The 17,703-nt window shown below is 37.6% G+C and overlaps 1 protein-coding gene across 1 annotated transcript in view; it reads left to right on the top strand.

Annotated features, from left to right (window-relative positions):
• Window positions 1–16,616, top strand: part of LOC122041954 (GDSL esterase/lipase At1g28600-like) — a 58,828-nt gene extending 42,212 nt beyond the window's left edge. The window contains exon 6 of the mRNA XM_042601857.1: window positions 16,344–16,616. Within this exon, the coding sequence (XP_042457791.1) occupies window positions 16,344–16,616 (273 nt within the window). The remainder of the gene's footprint in view (window positions 1–16,343) is intronic.
• The last annotated feature ends 1,087 nt before the right edge of the window (window positions 16,617–17,703 follow it).

Here is a 17,703-nt window from a genome sequence, read left to right on the forward strand (position 1 = left end):
TACTTGCTATACGCGCATCTCTAACTAGACCTGGGGTTGCAAATCCCGAATTTAGTAGAGCTACTAGGTTATCTAAACCTAGGGACCGACTATGGGAGCCCAGCCCAATGGATATCTAATCCAGTACAGTGCCAACTGAAAAGTAAAATACTGAGTATAGCTAAACTGTTCTAAATAGCTATTTCTAGGTTATCTGAACCTAGAGCTAGGTTGTCTGAACCTAGAGGCGACTATGAGAGCCCACCCATTGGACCGTAGTCCCATATAAGCTAGGATAACTGATTTACTGATTTAGATGCTTCCGATGCATTCAACTGTGCTAATACAAATACCTAGGTTGCATTTTTTCTAAGCTAGTTATTTAATCGACCACCTAGTGTGCTTTAACTCCCCTCTCTATTAGGGAGACTACCTTTAGGCACCCAACAGCATCTAAACCTCCAATTGAAGGAGAAAAAACGTGTCCGGCCCATCTAAAGGTACTCACTAAATCCCTAAACCTGCGAGGAAGGTTAAATACACCCTATATGTCGAAAACATACGCATATAACTAAACTAATGCACAGGAAATCAAACGGGAGCTATTATACTGCAGGTGAGGGGTTTCTTACCTCTTGTTCGTAATTTCTTACGATTCTATTCGCTAGAATTCCGGTGGAGATGACCTTCTCGACGATCCGCTCACGTCTTTGCGTTCCTCTCGCGGAGAAGAACCTCTTTCGTGTTGGAGTCGTCGCCGGAAGATGATCCGAGAGCCCTTGGGGCTTGGGCGCCGAGAGAGGAGGGAGAAGAGGAGTCGGCGTGAGGCTTTGGAGAGGAAGGGTTTTGCCGAACCAATAAAAGAAATAACCCAAACCCCACTTAAACCTTCTATTTATATTAAGTGGAAATTCCGGCCTAACTCTAATATAAATTAAATCGTCTCCCTTTCCTTTCAGCACGGCCCTGCTGGGTTCACCGGTTACTAGCATTATCCCTTACACCATAGGTCTCGGGTTCGATTCCCGCCTAAGCTATTTTATTCTTTTAATTATTTTTGCTACTTCCGCTACTCGGAAAATTCCGGAAAAATATCTAAAAATTTCAGAAAAATCATAGAATAATTCTAATGCAAGTTTGAGAATTTTCGGGCGTTACATGACCACTTTGTCATTCCAACTTTGGGAGGTAGAACACTACCAGATTTTGGACAAAGATAGTGGATGTCATGAAAGGAATGACGAAGGTGGTGTCGGGAAGATGTCGTCAATCTATTGTTATGTTACTCATTTATCTTTGGATGTCATGAAAGGAGGCTCCCTCTATTTTATAGGAAAACAGAGGCGCTATAACTATTCAATCTGGGAATAGGTGTTTCACAAGCCCACAGTTGCCCTTCTGATAAAGTCAGATTTTGCCAATATTCACAGGCCATGGTTTTTGACAAGTATGAGTGGTCATATGATTTATGACAAGTATGAGTGTTTATTCTATAGAAGCCATGGATCAATGAACTAGATTAGGTAGGTCGCCATTAAATAATTAATGAGTCTCCATAAATTTATTATTTTCAAATTATATAAGTGACTATCAAATTAGTATTAGAGTTTAGGGATTGTTAGCTGCATCAACAGTAGCTGCTACAACGTGTAGCAGCTTCTCGGGAGTAGCTGCTATAATGTGTAGCAGCTAATCGAGAGTAGCTGCTACACATTGTAGCAGCTACTATTGAGAAGCTATTACTACTGACTAGTTGCTATAACATGTTATAGTAGCTGCTACAACGTGCAACAATAGCTACTACATGTTAAATATTTGACTAATTGAAAATGTTTTTAAATAACTTTTTACCAAGTTATTTAAAATATCAAAAATATTTTAACATGTGTAGGAGGCTAGGAGCAACTGTGTACAATAATTTTAAAGTAATTTTGACTAAGTTAAAATGATCTTTAGGGCTACTAGCTACTATAGCGTGTGGCAGCTAGTAACTATTATGACAATAGTTGCTACAATATGTAGCAGCTATTTGATTTGAACTAGATAAAAAAACTAAGATTGATATGATCTATTATTATTTGAAAATGCATAGTAACATCATTGAGCGTAAACGAAGAAAGAGTTGGAGACTTTTGTTGGGTTAAGATACATAAAGGGAATAATATTAATATCATAAACAAAGATAATAATAGAGGACAAATAAGATCTTAAGCCAAAAAGTTAACATAAACACTAAAGTGTAGAAAGGACTGTATCTAGACTTCAAACATTTGATTTATAGAATCCTCTAATGCTACATTAACTTGGGATAGTTGTCGTCACAGTTGCACAAGTTAACTTTGATTCTTTTTCTCTCGTAAAAGGGCAACATCGATAGGGATTTCTTCCTATTAAAGAAGGACAGGATCATTAAACTTCATAAAGAAAGATGTTTCACTTAGTCATTTGATTTATAGCATCCTCTAATGCTACATTAACTTGGGACAGTTGTCGTCGCAGCTACAGAAGTTTAGTTTGATTCTTTTTCTCTCGTAAAAGGGCAACATCCAACTCCTTCCTCACCTAGTTCTATTGTTCTGTGAGAATCTTAATATATTCTCTAGTTATATGATTATCTATGGCTTAAATGAGATACCTATTTGGATAAATTTATACAATACATAAATTCATAAGAAAAGAAAGATATAATAGAAGAAGGATAATACATACTGAGAAGCAGATGAATTTACTGATAGAGATGGTCTTTCAAAAGCTAAAGACATAGAGTTTGAATCTTCATTGATAGGGGGTTGTTTAACACCACCCTCAGTGGATTTTATCTTCCTACTAAAGCAAGACATGATCCTTAAGGAGTTATACTAAAACCACTGTATAAGAGAAAGAAGGGCTAGGCAGCGTGAAAGAGTGAATTAGGTTAATAGATGATTTATCGAAAAAATGGTTCTAACAACATTGACTCTTGATAAAGACAACTCAGACTAAAGCATCTTTTCGAGACTATAAAAAGGGTCATCAAAAGACTCGTTACAACTCCTCAAAACCTATGAAAAGATAAGATAGAGAGTAAAGACAAGGATAACCAACTATCACGCCTTAAATTCTACCATGCACCTACTATGCAGAAGTTGCTACAACATGTCGTAGCTTAAAATTTATCAAAAGAAAAGATTACAAGCCCTAAATACTAATAAAAAAAGTATTCAACATTCTGTTCTTACAATGGGGTGAATAATCTTTTATTTTGATAAATTTTAATTTGCTAACATTGTAGCAGCAATTGCACAGTTACTGCTACAACTTGTAGGAACTACATCATGAAGTTCGTGTTGTAGTAGTTATTGACTCATAACTACTACAACATCATCTTGATTATAATGATTAAATTTTACCAACTCCTCCTGCTCCATTTAATGTTCTATATAGAAATGATGTTTCAACTCCTTGAAATAAATTTCACCACTCCTCGCATTTTACCTCTGGAATTGATGACATCACACCATTATAAAGATGACATATTAAACCCTTTACCCTTCATTATCCTAAATCCTTCAATTTCAGATAATGTCTTCTTCTTTGGGAGCCAAGAAAATAACACCTTCTCATGGTCCCGTGATACTGGTTGACGAATCGACATCTTCCTCTTCTTTGGAGTCTTGGAAAGACTCTTCGGCCTCCCTCCCTTCTAAACCACTAGCAACCTTGCAGCAAAAGCGGGATCAAGCGGTGAGCTAGTTGAAGGAAGCCCTTCAAATACTGGTGAAGACTGAGGCAGCTATGAAAGCGGCCATCTATCTGTTGAAAGGCATGGAATGCTAAGGGCTCACTTTAGAAGTTCGTAGGCTAGAGTAGGCATCATTTTGTATCTCTACCTTTTATTGTGTTGATGTTCCTTTTTTGTTGGTGTCTTATAATGGTTATCATTCATATTTTGTCTTTCTAATAGAATTAGTAATTTTTACTTTTAATGTTAAAGTGTGGGTTGATCTATCTGGTCTTGTACAATATGTTATATCATAGACGGTTGCGTAGCTGCTACAACACAAGTTTGATATTGTAGCAGCTATTGTCCAGTAGCTACTAAATGAGCTAGTCTAGTGATTTTTATATTATAGCCACTAGTCTCAATTAGTCGCTACTGTAGCAGCGAAATATAACTTGAATCATAATACATTAAAATGTATTAAAAATATGAACTATAATACTAGATAGAAGCAATGACAGAAGACCTATAAATACTACAACTTTAAATACTATATCTATTCTTCATCACTAATTTATAGAAAATCTAATTGTTGATCTATCTCTTCCAATGCATCTTTTAGTTTTCTAAATTTTTCAGTCTTTGGTAGTTTTTTGTCTGAGTTTGTGTAACAACCCAAATTTCCTCATTTCAGATTCTAATAGTGGTTAAAAATATTTAGAAATGCCTTGGAAATACTCTAGAGATTTTTAGGAATTTTTAGAGTATTCTTATGCAATTTTTGGAGTTCGTTTGGCATTTTTACCAAAAGGAGGAAGTTTCAAAAAATAAATAGGTTCTGTTGAGGTTCGAACCCGCGACCCGACCCGAACCTTAAGCGGATCCGGCTGACCAAGTGCCCAAGCGGGCATTGCTGTTTAAGGAAGGAGTGAATTGTATTTAAGTAGTAGTTGGTTAACAGAATATTGGAGTTATAAAGGGAGAACCTAGGTTTTACCGTGACCTAAAAACCTTTCCTCTCCTTTCTCTCTCGCGGCGCGTCGGCGTTTCTCGTCTCGGGCGAAAACGCAGCATGAAGCAAGGGTTTCTCCGGCGGCCGGCCAAAGGGGATTTTTCCGCGAGCTCTTCTCGGATTCGAGATCCTCTTGTCAAGGAGAGTCCGTGAGCACGAAGAAGAAGCCGGAATTTCCGAGCTCTCCGAAACCCTAGAAGTTGTTTCCGGGTTGTAAGTTCAAGAAACCATTGTAAGTTGCTTCTCACCTGCAGTAAGAGTAGTTCCGAGATTAGATTTCTTCTTTTGTTTCCATTGTAGCATGTTTGAAGATTTTGATGCTCTATGAAAACCCTAGGATTGGTGGGTATAAAGAAGGGTGTTTGTGTACAGAATTAGGAGTTGTTAGAAGTTAAGAGTAGCAAGTGCTTTCGGTTTTTCCTTCTGTACAACATTAGGATGGCTTGAAATTTAAGAGCATAAAGTGTTCCTTGTTTTCTTGCTTTCGGTTTTTCCTTCTGTACAGCATTAGGATGGCTTGAAATTTAAGAGCAGCAAGTGTTCCTTGTTTTCTTTCTTCGGATTTTCTGTACAGCATTATTTTAGTAGATGGCATTCCTTTTTCTTGAGCTAATTGACTTGTCTTTACTAGGAGGATTTAACTATTCCTTTTAATTCTGTTGTAGCAAAAAGAATAATTATGTGTTAAGTTTACAGTAGCAATTGTTTACAGCAGTAATTTCTGTTTGGTTTGTTGCCGTGGCACATAACAAGAAGAACAATCATGTTTTGGTTCCTTGTATGTTCTAGTAAATCATCATATTCACGTATCAACTTTTGATAGCAGCGGCATTATTTTAGTAGATGGCAATTTTTATCAAGCCTATGTGCAGAAATTTATTAATAGCATGCAGAAATTTATTAGTAGTATGCAGGAATTTATTGGTAGTATGCAGAAATTTATTAGTAGTATGCAGATTTTTGTTAGTCATAGTATGCAGATTTATTTGTTTGTTTGAACTGAAATTTTTGGAACTTCTCAAGCACAACAGTTTTAGTTTGTTTAAGTATCCAATTTCAGTTTGTTTAAGCATTCAATCTTAGTATGTTTAAATGTGCAATTTCAGTTTATCTAAGCATTTCAAAGTTAGAATTTGTATGAGACATTGTTTTTAGAGGCATTAGCAAGTATAAGAAAGAAAAAGGCCAAGACCTTAAGTAGATCCCGAGGTCAAGACTTTAGGGATTTTGGCACACAATGTGCTTATTAAAATGCCGAGGCATTATATATTAGAAGTAATAAAAGATAACAAGTATTTTATTCTAAAAATGCTAGTACCCGACTTCCAAGGTTGCCGTTAAATAAATCCAGGTGACCAATTCCAAGGTCTTGGCCCTGGTAAGACCAAGGTCTTTACCCTCGTAGGACTGTGACTAGCTACCATAGTCTCTATTAGGGAGCGCGCATTGGTACTAAGCCTGGGCCCAAGAAGAGATTGATTATTATTTTGAAGTAATAAAGGATAAGTTTTTGAACAAGTAAAATAAGCTTCACTTAAGTTTAAAATTCAGCAAGTTAGCTTCTTTTAATTCGAAGCATGCAGTATTAGTTTTATTTGTTTCCTGATTAGTTATTGAGCATGATTAGCCTTGTCTTCCAGCATGCAGATTTATTTTTGTATATCATGAGAATGCAAATTTTAGTGCTTTGCTATTAGGTATACATGAATAGTTTTCTTCTTACAGATTCAGTTTTTAGATCTCTTTCTATTCATATGCACATTCGAGTTTTTGTGAGTTAGACAGTGCTTACTAAGCATTCACTTATAGTTTGCATTTCCTCTTACTACAGATAAAGGAAAGGAAAAGCTATACCAAAAGGAAGGCGACAAGGAGGTGCGGATGAATGTGTGTGATGCCAGGACTATGGGAGAGACTTAGGACGTTATTGAGTTTCCGGGTTTTAATGGATAAGAAACATTTGAGATTGTACTTTATATTCCATGTCATTTGAAATTGTACTTTATACTCCATGTCATTCGAGTTTATTCTTGTTTTAGATTATATGCTAAGATGAGTTCAGTTTAGTAAGTAGATACTTTGTGTTTGCATTGAGATATAGTTTCATATGTTTCTACTATTATGTGTTATATGTGCATGTCGGTATTGTATTTTATTTTAGTCCTGCTATACTGCATACTCTGCCGAAATTTTAAGTTTCTGGAAAATTTAAGTACAGTTTGTTATACTAGTTAAGTAAGAGTTTATAGTAGTTATGTAACGGACACCCTTAGAGAGTAGTGAGAAGGGTGGTCGTTACAGTTGGTATCAGAGCAGCTCCTATTCTCCAGCATCACACATCAGCACCAGCCTTGCCGTCTTCAAGTAAGAATGTATTTATACTTTCTTTTATGCTTTTCCTTTAGTACTTGCAGTATAGAGAAATGTTTAGAAGTACCTGCTTATATGTGTTTAAAGTCAAGAATCATGCTTAAGTAAGATATATCTAGAAAGTATAGTGATGATTTCAAGTTTTCCCTCTGCATGACGAGATGTCAAGAAGAGGGCGTCCCCGTACCACTCATACTGAGACCGAGCTCAAGAGAACGAAGAGCCCAGAACAACTGAGCCTAATCTTTCTGAAGTTGTTGCCCAACTCAAGAGACAAGTGGCAGAGCAGTAACAAGTGATTGTCAATCTGATGGCCAATCAGCAGCCAGTTCCTCCCACTCCTCCAACCATAAATATGGGGACTCCATTGGTGACTGGGGACCCACCAGTTACTCAGGAAGTTGCCACAACATCTCAAAGGCAAGAAGCATACCTCATCCAGTGGTTGAAGGTGAAACCAGAAAACTTCTCAGACACGACTGAGCCTTGGGATGCTCAGGCTTGGTTCAAGACACTGGAGAGCACCATGGAGCTTCTTGATTGGTAAGAAGTCGAGAAGGTCAAGTGTGCCTCTTTCTGCCTATCAGGAGATGCTCGTATGTGGTGGGAGAGAGTTAGGAGCAAGAGAGTAGTCAATCAGATGAGCTGGACTAACTCCGAGACAGAGTTTCACAAAGAATTCTTCTGCCAACGGATCACCAATAAACATTATGAAGAGTTTATAGAATTCAGACAAGGTGAGCCATCCTTTGAGTTTACGGGAGTGCCGAAGAGGAAGGCCCAGAAATTCCTTTCTTCCCTCACAGCTCACCAGATGTTAGCTAAAGGATGTACTGGTTTTCTTGCGTACATCATGAATACAGAAGAACAAGAAAGACCCAAGCAGGAAGATGTTCGGGTAGTCTGTGAGTATCCAGAGGTATTCCCAGAAGAGCTACCTGGACTACCTCCTAACAGAGAAGTGGAGGTTGAAATTGAATTGGTTCCTGGTACCGGTCCAATTTCAAAAGCTCCATACTGCATGTCTCCAGCAGAGCTGAAAGAGTTACAAGAACAACTTCAGGAGCTTCTTGACAAAGGCTTCATCCGCCCTAGTCATTCACCATGGGGAGCTCCTGTGTTGTTTGTCAAGAAGAAGGATGGATCTATGCGGATGTGCATAGATTATAGGGCTCTGAATCAAGTGACAATCAAGAACAAGTACCCACTGCCCAGAATCGACGACTTATTTGATCAACTGAAAGGGGCAACAGTGTTCTCCAAGATAGACCTGCGCTCTGGGTACCATCAGTTGAAAGTGAAGGAAAGTGATATACCCAGAATAGCTTTCAGGATCAGATACGGACACTATGAGTTCGTAGTCATGCCTTTTGGTGTGACTAATGCACCTGCAGTCTTCATGGACTTGATGAACAGAGTGTTCAGAGAATACCTTGACAAATTTGTCATCGTGTTCATCGACGACATTCTAGTATATTCCAGAACCCCAGAGGAGCATGACACACACTTGAGAATAGTCCTGCAGACTCTACAGCAGAAACAACTTTATGCCAAATTCTCGAAGTGTGAGTTCTGGTTAAAACAGGTGGCGTTTCTAGGTCACATTATTTCTAAAGAAGGCATCCAAGTGGATCCTGCCAAGATAGAGGCAGTCAATAATTAGCATAGGCCCAAGAACGTTAGAGAGACCAGAAGTTTCCTTGGTTTAACTGGGTATTACAGAAAATTTGTGGAGGACTTTTCCAAGATAGCCTCTCCACTAACAACCCTAACGAGGAAGGACAAGAAGTTTGAATGGTCAGACAAATGTGAGCAGAGTTTCCAAGAGCTAAAGAAGAGACTGACCAGTGCTCCCATCCTGATAGTTCCAGAAAGTGACAAGAGTTTTGACATCTACAGTGATGCTTCCAAGATGGGCCTAGGAGTTGTACTCATGCAAGAAGGAAAAGTTATAGCTTATGCTCCCAGACAACTCAAAGACTATGAGAAGAACTACCCCACTCATGATCTTGAGCTGGCAGTTGTGGTCTTTGCACTGAAACTCTGGCGACACTACTTGTATGGAGTCCAGTGCAGAATTTTCACAGACCATCAGAGTTTAAAGTATTTCTTCACCCAAAAAGACTTAAACATGAGACAGCGCAGGTGGCTGGAGTTGGTGAAAGACTATGACTGTGAAATCCTCTACCACCCAGGTAAAGCTAACAAAGTGGCAGATGCACTAAGCAGAAAGTCCAGTGCACTCCTGATGTCTTTGTCATCATTAGCCCTGCCACTGCAGAAGGAATTATCAGATTTCGAAGTCGAAATTGTTTATGGGCAACTCTCTGCATTAACCTTGAGTCAACCTTGCTTGAGGATATACAGAGAAAGCAAAGTGAAGATTCAGAAATCCAGAAGATCAAGCAAGGGATACAAAAAGAAGAAGATACAAAGTTTCGAGTATTAGACAGTGGAGTTCTTTATCAGGGGAACCGTCTTTGTGTTCCCAATGATGAGGAATTAAGAAGGAAGATTCTAGAGGAAGCTCATAGTACACCTTACTCCATGCATCCTGGTTCCACCAAGATGTATCAGGATGTGAAACAGAGATTCTGGTGATCTGGACTCAAAAGAGATGTTGCAAAGTATATCAGTACCTGCCTGACATGTCATAGAGTCAAAGCATAGCACCAGAGACCAGGACGAATGTTACAACCTCTCCCAATACCAGAATGGAAGTGGGAAGACATATCCATGGACTTTGTAACAAGTCTTCCAAGAACCACGAACGGATATGATGCAATATGGGTAATAGTGGACAGATTGACCAAGTCTGCCCATTTTCTAGCCATCAAGGTGTCCCATTCTATAGAGCAGTTGGCACAACTGTATGTTAAGGAAGTGATCAGACTTCATGGAGTTCCAAAATCTATTGTGTCTGATAGAGATGGGCGCTTCACCTCTCATTTTTGGGAGTGTGTTCAAAATGCACTAGGTACCAAACTCAAGTTCAGCACAGCCTTCCATCCTCAGACTGATGGACAGACAGAGCGAGTAAATCAGATTATAGAAGATATGCTCAGAGCCTGTGCACTAGATTTCAAGGGAAGTTGGTGCAAGTATCTATGCTTAGCTGAGTTTGCCTACAACAATAGCTATCAGGCCACCATCAAGATGGCACCTTATGAGGCGTTGTATGGCAGGAAGTGCAGATCACCCATTTGCTGGCAAGAAGCAGGTGAAAGAAAAGAAATGGAAGTAGAGCTGGGCATTCAGACTAAGATGATAGATGAGACCACTCAGGCTATCCAGAAGATCAGACAGAGGATTGAGACTACCCAGAGTAGACAGAAAAGTTATGATGACACACGCCGTAGGCCACTTGAGTTCCAAGTAGGGGATTCAGTCTTTCTCAAGGTCGCTCCTATGAAAAGAGTGATGAGATTTGACAAAAAGGGCAAGTTAAGTCCCCGCTACGTGGGACCCTACCTGATCACAGAAAGGATTAGGAAAGTAGCATACAAGCTGGACTTACCACAGGACATGTCAGCAATACACAATATATTTCATGTCTCTATGCTAAAGAAGTGCATCCACGACCCTAGCCAAGTGATTCAGCCTCAGTCGGATCCAGGAGGATCTTAGCTAAGAGAGCAGACTTACACAGATAGTGGACAGAGCAGTCAAGAGACTAAGAAATAAAGAGGTGCCACTAGTGAAGGTCATCTGGCAGAACCAGAAGCATGAGGAAGTCACTTGGGAGCGTGAGGACAGTATAAGACAGAAATATCCAGAATTATTCTAAGTTCGAGGACGAACTTTTTATAAGGTATGGGGAATTGTAACAACCCAAATTTCCTCATTTCGGGTTCTAATAGTGGTTAAAAATATTTAGAAATGCCTTGAAAATACTCTAGAGATTTTTAGGAATTTTTAGAGTATTCTTATGTAATTTTTGGAGTTCGTTTGGCATTTTTACCAAAAGGAGGAAGTTTCAAAAAATAAATAGGTTCGGTTGAGGTTCGAACCCGCGACCCGACCTGAACCTTAAGCGGATCCGGCTGACCAAGTGCCCAAGCGGGCGTTGCTGTTTAAGGAAGGAGCGAATTGTATTTAAGTAGTAGTTGGTTAACAGAATATTGGAGTTATAAAGGGAGAACCTAGGTTTTACCATGACCTAAAAACCTTTCCTCTCCTTTCTCTCTCACGGCGCGTCGGCGTTTCTCGTCTCGGGCGAAAACGCAGCAGGAAGCAAGGGTTTCTCCAGCGGCTGGCCAAAGGGGATTTTTCCACGAGCTCTTCTCGGATCCGAGCTCCTCTTGTCAAGGAGAGTCCGTGGGCACGAAGAAGAAGCCGGAATTTCCGAGCTCTCTGAAACCCTACAAGTTGTTTCCGGGTTGTAAGTTCAAGAAACCATTGTAAGTTGCTTCTCACCTGCAGTAAGAGTAGTTCTGAGATTAGATTTCTTCTTTTGTTTCCATTGTAGAATGTTTGAAGATTTTGATGCTCTATGAAAACCCTAGGATCGGTGGGTATAAAGAAGGGTGTTTGTGTACAGAATTAGGAGTTGTTAGAAGTTAAGAGTAGCAAGTGCTTTCGGTTTTTCCTTCTGTACAGCATTAGGATGGCTTGAAATTTAAGAGCAGAAAGTGTTCCTTGTTTTCTTGCTTTCGATTTTTCCTTCTGTACAGCATTAGGATGGCTTGAAATTTAAGAGCAGCAAGTGTTCCTTGTTTTCTTTCTTCGGATTTTCTGTACAGCATTATTTTAGTAGATGTCATTCCTTTTTCTTGAGCGAATTGACTTGTCTTTACTAGGAGGATTTAACTATTCCTTTTAATTCTGTTGTAGCAAAAAGAATAATTATGTGTTAAGTTTACAGTAGCAATTGTTTACAGCAGTAATTTCTGTTTGGTTTGTTGCCGTGGCACATAACAAGAAGAACAATCATGTTTTGGTTCCTTGTATGTTCTAGTAAATCATCATATTCACGTATCAACTTTTGATAGCAGCAGCATTATTTTAGTAGATGGCAATTTTTATCAAGCCTGTGTGCAGAAATTTATTAATAGCATGCAGAAATTTATTAGTAGTATGCAGGAATTTATTGGTAGTATGCAGAAATTTATTAGTAGTATGCAGATTTTTGTTAGTCATAGTATGCAGATTTATTTGTTTGTTTGAACTGAAATTTTTGGAACTTCTCAAGCACAACAGTTTTAGTTTGTTTAAGTATCCAATTTCAGTTTGTTTAAGCATTCAATCTTAGTATGTTTAAATGTGCAATTTCAGTTTATCTAAGCATTTCAAAGTTAGAATTTGTATGAGACATTGTTTTTAGAGGTATTAGCAAGTATAAGAAAGATAAAGTATAAGAAAGAAAAAAGTCAGGGCCTTAAGTAGATCCCAAGGTCAAGACTTTAGGGATTTTGGCACACAAGGTATTTATTAAAATGCCGAGGCATTATATATTAGAAGTAATAAAAGATAACAAGTATTTTATTTTAAAAAGGCTAGTACCCGACTTCCAAGGTTGTCGTTAAACAAATCCAGGTGACCAATTTCAAGGTCTTGGCCCTGATAAGACCAAGGTCTTTACCCTCGTAGGACTGTGACTTGCTACCACAGTCTCTATTTGGGAGTGCACATTGGTACTAAGCCTGGGCCCAAGAAGAGATTGATTATTATTTTGAAGTAATAAAGGATAAGTTTTTGAACAAGTAAAATAAGCTTCACTTAAGTTTAAAATTCAGCAAGTTAGCTTCTTTTAATTCGAAGCATGCAGTATTAGTTTTATTTGTTTCCTGATTAGTTATTGAGCATGATTAGCCTTGTCTTCCATCATGCAGATTTATTTTTGTATATCATGAGAATGCAAATTTTAGTGCTTTGCTATTAGGTATACATGAATAGTTTTCTTCTTACAGATTCAGTTTTTAGATTCCTTTCTATTCATATGCACATTCGAGTTTTTGTGAGTTAGACAGCGCTTACTAAGCATTCGCTTATAGTTTGCATTTCCTCTTACTGCAGATAAAGGAAAGGAAAAGCTATAGCAAAGGGAAGGCGACAAGGAGGTGCGGATGGATGTGTGTGATGCCAGGACTATGGGAGAGACTTGGGACGTTATTGAGTTTCCGTGTTTTAGTGGATAAGAAACATTTGAGATTTTACTTTATATTCCATGTCATTTGAGATTGTACTTTATATTCCATGTCATTCGAGTTTATTCTTGTTTTAGATTGCATGCTAAGATGAGTTCAGTTTAGTAAGTAGATACTTTGTGTTTGCATTGAGATATAGTTTCATATGTTTCTGCTATTATGTGTTATATGTGCATGTCGGTATTGTATTGTATTTTAGTCCTGCTGTACTACATATACTCTGTCGAAATTTTAAGTTTCTGGAAAATTTAAGTACATTTTGTTATACTAGTTAAGTAAGAGTTTATAGTAGTTATGTAACGGACACCCTTAGAGAGTAGTGAGAAGGGTGGTCGTTACAGTTTGAACTTGATACTATATTTGAGGATGCACACAAACTTTCTTTTCCTCTCGATGTAAAGGAGGCAAGTGCTAGATTTTTATCAAAGTGTGCTTCTAAAGCTCTTATTGCATCCTCTTTACTCTCAAAGGACTAGTGTATAACACCCTTAAAATGATTAACTTGTGTAGATACTTCTATCCATGTGTCATAAATACTTGGCTGACGCACAATAAAGACAATGTTGGGGTTGCAAGGTTACAAACATAGCCCCACATTAAAAATATATGGGAAAGATCATGAGTTTATAAAAAAAATATATCTTCATTAGCATGAGACTTTTTGGATAGAGCATAAGAGCAAAACCATGAGAGCTTATGTCCAAAGTAGATAATATCATATCATTGTGGAGATATCTAAATTCTTTTTGATCCAATAATTGGTATCAGAGCGATGTCACTCTTCTCCTAACTAACTACCAGAAGAAGCACAAGCCAAAGCCATGATCCAAGCTTAAACCATGTGGGTGAAATCCTGAACAAAGTAGGGGAGGCCCTGAGCAAGCCGGTGACCTGATCCTTGAGGAGAGGCCCTGAGCAGGTCAAGAGTGACCTGATACCTGAGGGGAGGCCTATGGTCCTTTGTTTGAGGGTGGATTATTGGGGTTGCTAGGTTGCAAATATAGTACCACATTGAAAACACATGGGAAAGATCATGGGTTTATAAGATAAAGATATCTTTATTGGTATGAGGACTTTTGGGTAGAACTTAAGAGCAAAACCATGAGGGTTTAAGCTCAAAGTGGGCAATATCATACTATTGTGGAGATATCTAAATTCTTTTTGATCCAATAGACAACATATATTTTCCCCTATATTAATTAAATAAATCATTTAGAAACACATATAACGAATATATTAGGATTAGAGAGAATTATAACTTAAAATAAAATGACTTACCAAGCAGCTACTACACGTTGTAGCAAGCAAATGTCCAAGTAGCTACTGCACGTTATAGTAGTAAATGTCTAAGTATCTGCTACAATGTGTAGCAGCTACCTGTCTAAGAAGCTGCTACATATTGTAGAAGATAAATGACCAAGTAGCTGCTATAACATATAGTAGCTAATTGTCCAAGTAGTTGATATACGTTGTAGTAGTTAAATGTCCAAGTAGCTATTAAAACATGTAGCAGCTAAATGTCTAAGTAGTTGTTATATGTTATAGTAGTTAAATGTCCAAGTAGTTGTTACATGTTGTAGCAGGCATTGGGCTTGTACATTGTAGTATAAATCCTAATAATATATATTAGGATTAGAGGGAATTACAACTTAAATTGAAATGATTTACCATCTAATGAATTATGGGAAATAATGTTTAGCAAGTTTTCTGTAAATTATATAACCAAAACATGATAAGAAAAGGTTGTTTGGACTGTCCAAGTAGCTACTACAACGTGTAGCAGCTAGCTGTCAAAGTAGCTGCTACAACATATAGCAACTAGCTGTCGAAATAGCTACCACAACTTATAGTAGCTAATTGTCTAAGTAACTGCTACATGTTATAGCATCTAGGGATTTTACGTTGTAACATTAATCCTAATAATATATTTGGATTAGAGTGAATTACAACTTAAATTGAAATGAGTTACCATCGAATCAATTGTGGGAAATTGAAATAACTTAAGTTGGTAAGTTTCCTACAAATTATATAACTAAAAAATTAAATTTTATCAAAAAAAATTATTAACATTGTAAGATTGTACGTTGTATGCTTCAAAAGCTCTTATTGTATCATCTTTACTCTTGAATGACTGGTATATAACACCCTTAAAATGATTAACATGTGTAGATGCTTCTATCTAGGTGTCATAAATACCAAGTTGATATCCAATAAAAACAATATTTATTTTCTCCTATATTAATTAAATAGTTCATTTAAAATCATGTATAAATAATATATTAAGATTAGATAGAATTACAACATAAAATGAAATGACTTACCAAGTAGTTGTTGCATATTGTAGTAGCTAAATATCCAAGTAGCTGCTACAACGTGTAGTAGCTACCTGTCCAAGTAGCTGCCATAACATATAGCATTTAATTGTCCAAGTAGCTACTACACATTGTACCCGCTAAATGTCCAAGTAGCTAATACAACGTATAGCAACTACCTATCCAAGTAACTGCTACACGTTGTAGCAGCTAAATGTCCAAGTAGCTGCTATAACATATAGCAGTTAACTGTCCAAGTAGATGTTACATGTTATAGCAGATAAATGTCCAAGTAGCTACTACACGTGTAGTAGGCATCGGACTTGTACGTTGTAGCATAAATCCTAATAATATATTAGTATTAGAGAGAATTACAAATTAAAATGAAACGACTTACTATTGGTTATGAAATGTGGAAAATGATGTGTGTCAAGTTCCCTGCAAATTATATAATCAAAAAATGGTAAGAAAATGTTGTTTGGACTATCCAAGTAGTTGCTACACGTAGTAGTTAGGGCTTGTACACTACACAAAAAAATAGCTTTCCCGATGGGAATACCGACGGAATTATACTTTCATCGGTAAAATCCTTATTTTACCAACAGAAGTATAAATCCCGTCGGTAACCCCCAGGCTTTACCAACGGAATTAAAATGTCGTCGATAATTTTCTAGGTTTACCAACAGAATTATAAATTCATCGGTAAATCCCCTTAAAGAAACCCTAGCATTTTGCTTTTTCCCTCATGCGCGGCGACTTCTTCTCCATTTTCCCCCATCCCGATCGCAGGTATCCTTCACCCTTTCTCCTTCTTTCTGACGCAGATAATTTTCCAGCGGGTGCCAGCGAGCGCCAACGGCCGCCAGTGGGCACCAGCGACCGCCAACAGCCGCCAGCTGCCTGCTGGCGATTGTACCTACCATCGTCGGCTGGCAGCTGGCTGCTGGAGGCTGTGTCGGCCGCCAGTTGGAGGTTGTGCTGGCCGCCAGCAGCTGGCGGCCGTGTCGGTCATCGTCGGCCTGTCTAATTGTGTCGCCCGCCAACAGGTTGTGCTGGCTGCCATGAGCAACTTATCATTTATTGTGATAATTTTTTAGCTAAATTATTTTTATTTTGTAAATAGGTAGTATTTGCTGCTCTTCTCCGATTGACCTACACATCTTCAAGTATAATTTAGTAAATTATACTTTATGTTATTTAACATGGTTCAATTTATAAAGATGTTATGTTAGTATGTTAATCTATAACATAATATAGTCCATTTGTTTGTTTTGTGTTAGTATGTTAATATATGCTAATTTCTAATTCTTAATTTATTAGTTTTAAGTGAAAATGTCTATGAACAAAGCTTAGATGTATAATTGATTAGAAAATGTATTTATTAGAGATGATTTTATTGCTGAAGTAGAAGAGTTTGTGAACTTTGTTAAAAATCATCCAGAATGTATGAATGGTGCTGAGTTACGGTGTCCGTGTAATATTAAGAAATGTAGGATAGAGGCTTTCATGATGAGGATACCGTGAAAGTACATATATGTAGAAATGGTTTTATGCCAAATTACTATAATTAGTATTATCATGGAGAGTCTTATCTGTATGTATCAATTAGTCCTTCTAGTGGTTCATCATATGCCACATCTTTTACTGCTCCTGAATCATCAACTAATGATATTACAATGCAATCAATGGTGAATGATGCGATGAATGCTGCAGTTGATTATTCCGATACAAATAAAACACCAACACCTGAATATCAGCAACTATATAAAATGTTAAAGGCTAGTGAAATAGAAGTGTGGAAAGACATTCCCTCTGGTCATTGTCAATTATCAGCTACTGCAAGGTTATTGAATATGAAAGCAGAACATCATTTTTCAAAAAAATGTTACGATGACATTTATCAGTTGATGTAAGAATGGCTTTCTACTGATAACATAATAACTGATAGTTTTTATAGTATAAAATAATTGGTCAGAGGTTTAGCTTTGCCTGTAGAGAAGATTGATTATTGTATAAACAACTGCATGATATTTTGGAATGAAGATAATGATCTGCGTGAATGCAAAATCTGTACACACCCTCGTTATAAGCATGGTACTCGCATACCAGGGCAGAAGAAGAAAAAAATTACTTGGAAAGTGATGTATTATTTTCCGTTAACTGTTAGACTTCAACGTTTGTATG

This window comes from Zingiber officinale, chromosome 1B, assembly GCF_018446385.1.
Source record: "Zingiber officinale cultivar Zhangliang chromosome 1B, Zo_v1.1, whole genome shotgun sequence".
Lineage (NCBI taxonomy): Eukaryota > Viridiplantae > Streptophyta > Magnoliopsida > Zingiberales > Zingiberaceae > Zingiber > Zingiber officinale.